The sequence below is a fragment of the Triticum aestivum genome, chromosome 5D, assembly GCF_018294505.1.
Source record: "Triticum aestivum cultivar Chinese Spring chromosome 5D, IWGSC CS RefSeq v2.1, whole genome shotgun sequence".
Classification (NCBI taxonomy): Eukaryota; Viridiplantae; Streptophyta; class Magnoliopsida; order Poales; family Poaceae; genus Triticum; species Triticum aestivum.
The window spans coordinates 497,010,088-497,013,238 of NC_057808.1; the positions used below are offsets into that span (position 1 = coordinate 497,010,088).

General features: G+C 49.7%; 1 protein-coding gene across 1 annotated transcript; it reads left to right on the plus strand.

Annotated features, from left to right (window-relative positions):
• Positions 1–1,360: 1,360 nt before the first annotated feature.
• Positions 1,361–2,316, plus strand: LOC123125721 (non-specific lipid transfer protein GPI-anchored 5). The gene is made up of 2 exons (XM_044546188.1): positions 1,361–1,811; positions 1,932–2,316. The coding sequence occupies exons 1-2, from the start codon at positions 1,487–1,489 to the stop codon at positions 2,123–2,125; spliced, it is 519 nt and encodes a 172-aa protein (XP_044402123.1). The 5' UTR covers positions 1,361–1,486; the 3' UTR covers positions 2,126–2,316.
• The last annotated feature ends 835 nt before the right edge of the window (positions 2,317–3,151 follow it).

The following is a 3,151-nucleotide window of genomic DNA, read 5'->3' on the forward strand; positions in this document are numbered from 1 at the left end:
AGCCCCCATGCGTGGTGGGCGTGCACACCGTCGGACAGTTGACGTTGCAGCTGGCCCGGTGATCTCCTCCTCTTGTTTCCATAGGAACTTCCTCCTGCACTTGTTGATGTCTCTCAGCAGCTTCTTTGGGACCCGCAAGACGGTGAGTGCAAATTTTGGCATGGCGCTAAGTACACATCTAACAAGTATTCTCCTGCTGGCTAAGGGTAGTAGCCTGCCCTTCCAGCCCGCCAGCCGTGCTTGAGCCTATCTATGATTGCAGATGCACTAATCTTAACCTAGCAGTGGTGATCGGGAGACCTAGATAGGTGGTTGGGAAAGTGCCTATTGCACCACCAAAATTCTGTAGCACGGCCGTGAGGTCGATGTTGTCGCATCTAATGGGTAGAGCCGAAGATTTGAAGGGTTTATATGGAGGCATGTGGATTCCCCAAATCCACGGAGGATGTCTAGGAGTGCGTCGATCTCATGTTGTATTCGGTTGGCGAAGATGGCAGCGTCGTCAGCATGCAGGCTGATTCCCAAACCACCTATGGGCCCTCTCAGCTTCTGTAATTCCCCTAATTGGATTTCTCAAGATTCCGTTTTGAATATATGGAGTACTAGATTGATTGGTAGCATGTCAGGATGATACATCTAGTTACTGAAGTACTTCCTAACCAGATATCTTTGTAAAAAACGGACGCTTTATTCACTTATCATATAGCATGAAGAAGATACAAAACATTATGAGTAAACACCAGGCCCAGGGCCCGCCCTCCCTAGTGTGAATAACGTACTACAATGCATGGTCCCAACAACCACAGCTTACGTGCACCGGTCGCTGCTGCACGCTGCAGCCACACGAATACATTGAAATTGTCCATATGACTTGTTCTTCATGACAAGGCACTAATTCCAAACAATGTTTTTATAGTTTACCTATAAATAGCACTTTGAACAAAACACGATCATCTTCCGTGCAAGAACAACAGAGATATCCCACAAGGTAAACCCAAGCAATATCTGATCTTCATGTGTGATGTGGTGATTGTCGATCATTGTTAGTATGAAGCAATCACTTGTGCGGCAATTCCATGCAAAAGGATGGTCACCGAATTTGCAATCAACAAAACAAGATGGGCAATCACTTGTTCAACGCTCAACACCAACCTCTTTAGCAACCACACCCATATATTTTCTGAAGTAAAAAGTCCGTGATAACTCCAGGATTTCAGAGTCAGAAATCATTTCGTTGCAAGAGTGGGAAGTAGGAACATGCAGCTCACCAACATAGCCAACTAATTCCACCTTCCCCAACAGAACCCACTCCTATAATAACACACACGTACTCGAATTCCAAAAGCACACACACAAGGCAAGCAAGCAAGCAGCAACTAGCTAGCTCCAAGCCTGCATCCGACCCAAGAAAAGCAACTTGCTTTCACTAGCAAACCAAGGGGAAAAACATCCATCAATAGCGGCACGAGCGAGAGCGGTGACCGCCATGTCCAGCAGCAGCAGCGTCCTCCTGGCCGCGGCGGTGGCACTGGCGCTGCTGGTGGCGTCGGCGTCGGCGCAGTCCGGGTGCACGTCTGTGCTGATCGGCCTGTACCCATGCATGAACTACATCAGCGGCAGCGGCACGGCCCCGACCAAGTCCTGCTGCTCGCAGCTCGCCTCCGTCGTGCAGTCGCAGCCGCAGTGCCTCTGCAGCGCGCTCGGCGGTGACTCCCCGTCGCTCGGCGGCGTCACCATCAACAAGACCCGCGCGCTCGAGCTGCCCAACGCCTGCAACGTGCAGACCCCGCCGGCGAGCAAGTGCAACGGCGGTAAGTGTTCGACAGTAGTAGTATTTTACGAGTTACAAGAGTCAAGAGCTGCACTGCACGTATAATAATGTTGTTGTCGCTTCTTGGGTAGCTGACACGTGGCATCTTTTCTGCTTGCAGCTGGTGGTGGCAGTGCTCCTGGTGCCAGTGCCAACACGCCGACCACCCCGGCAGTGCAGACACCGGCCGGCTTGGGATCGAAGACGACGCCGTCGGCGTACCTGCAGGGGAACGGCGGCTCGTCGCTTCATGGCCCGGCGGGTCTGGTGTTCGCGCTCGCGGTCGCTGCCGTCTACGCCGTGTCGGCCGTTTGAGCGTCTCGGCTAGTGGACTGGAACGCTTGCTGGCCGGTGATTCAGAAATATGTTTGTTTTGTGGTATATTTGAGTTTCCTATTGGTTTATCATTGGGCACTGGGGAGTACTGAGGAAGAATATTCCACATGATGTAATTATTGGTTGTTTTGCTGCGGACCCAATAAGAAGAGTCAACACTTTTTACTTTCTATTTTGTCATTTTTATTTAGATTACCCTATTTAAACGTTTTTTCCTCATTTTACCCCATTTAATCAAACTTATGCCACACACTACCTTTCTTTTATTAAGTTCTATTCTATTTTTCTTGCGGGGTAAGTTATATTCTATTTCAAAGCATGTTCTGTCAAGCCGGTCACACCCGTCAAGGCTCATATGGCGTTCCACATCGACTGGTTTTCTTATGCGTTTGGTTTCTCCACGTCGCTTGCCCACCCGCCTGATTCGTCCTTTGGTTCGGTTTGACTCATGTCTGGTCCTACATCGCATCTCTGTCTTGTAGTACATGATCGGCCTGGTGGTGCGGCATCCGAGGTGCAACATTCAGGATTCTTGGCCAGCTGGTGCAGCCTGGACTTGAACCAGGCACACCCAAGATTAAAACTTTGCATACACTGTGTCGCGTCGCCTTCTACCCTCATTGTGCCATACTTGCTCTGCTTCTTTAGCTTCATGGTGGCGCCAATGGTACACAGTACCATGCCAACTTGTTGCACCGGCGGGTACTTGAAGACCAGCATGCCAAGCTGTTACACCGACACGACGACCGATAACCTCCAGAGCAGGAGCAACAAGTTGACTGGCCATTTCTTCATGCCACTGTTGTTCCATCGGTGGAACGAAGCGTGGAGACATCGTGGAGTCAGGGTTCATTGGTGTTGTGTAATGAATCATCATGAGACCAGTAAAGAAGAAGTTAGGCTCGACACAATTTTGATTAAATGGGGGTAAAACCGATGAAAATATCTTAAATGGGGCAATCCCTGTCAAAAATGATAAAACTGAGATTAACTCCAATAAGAATC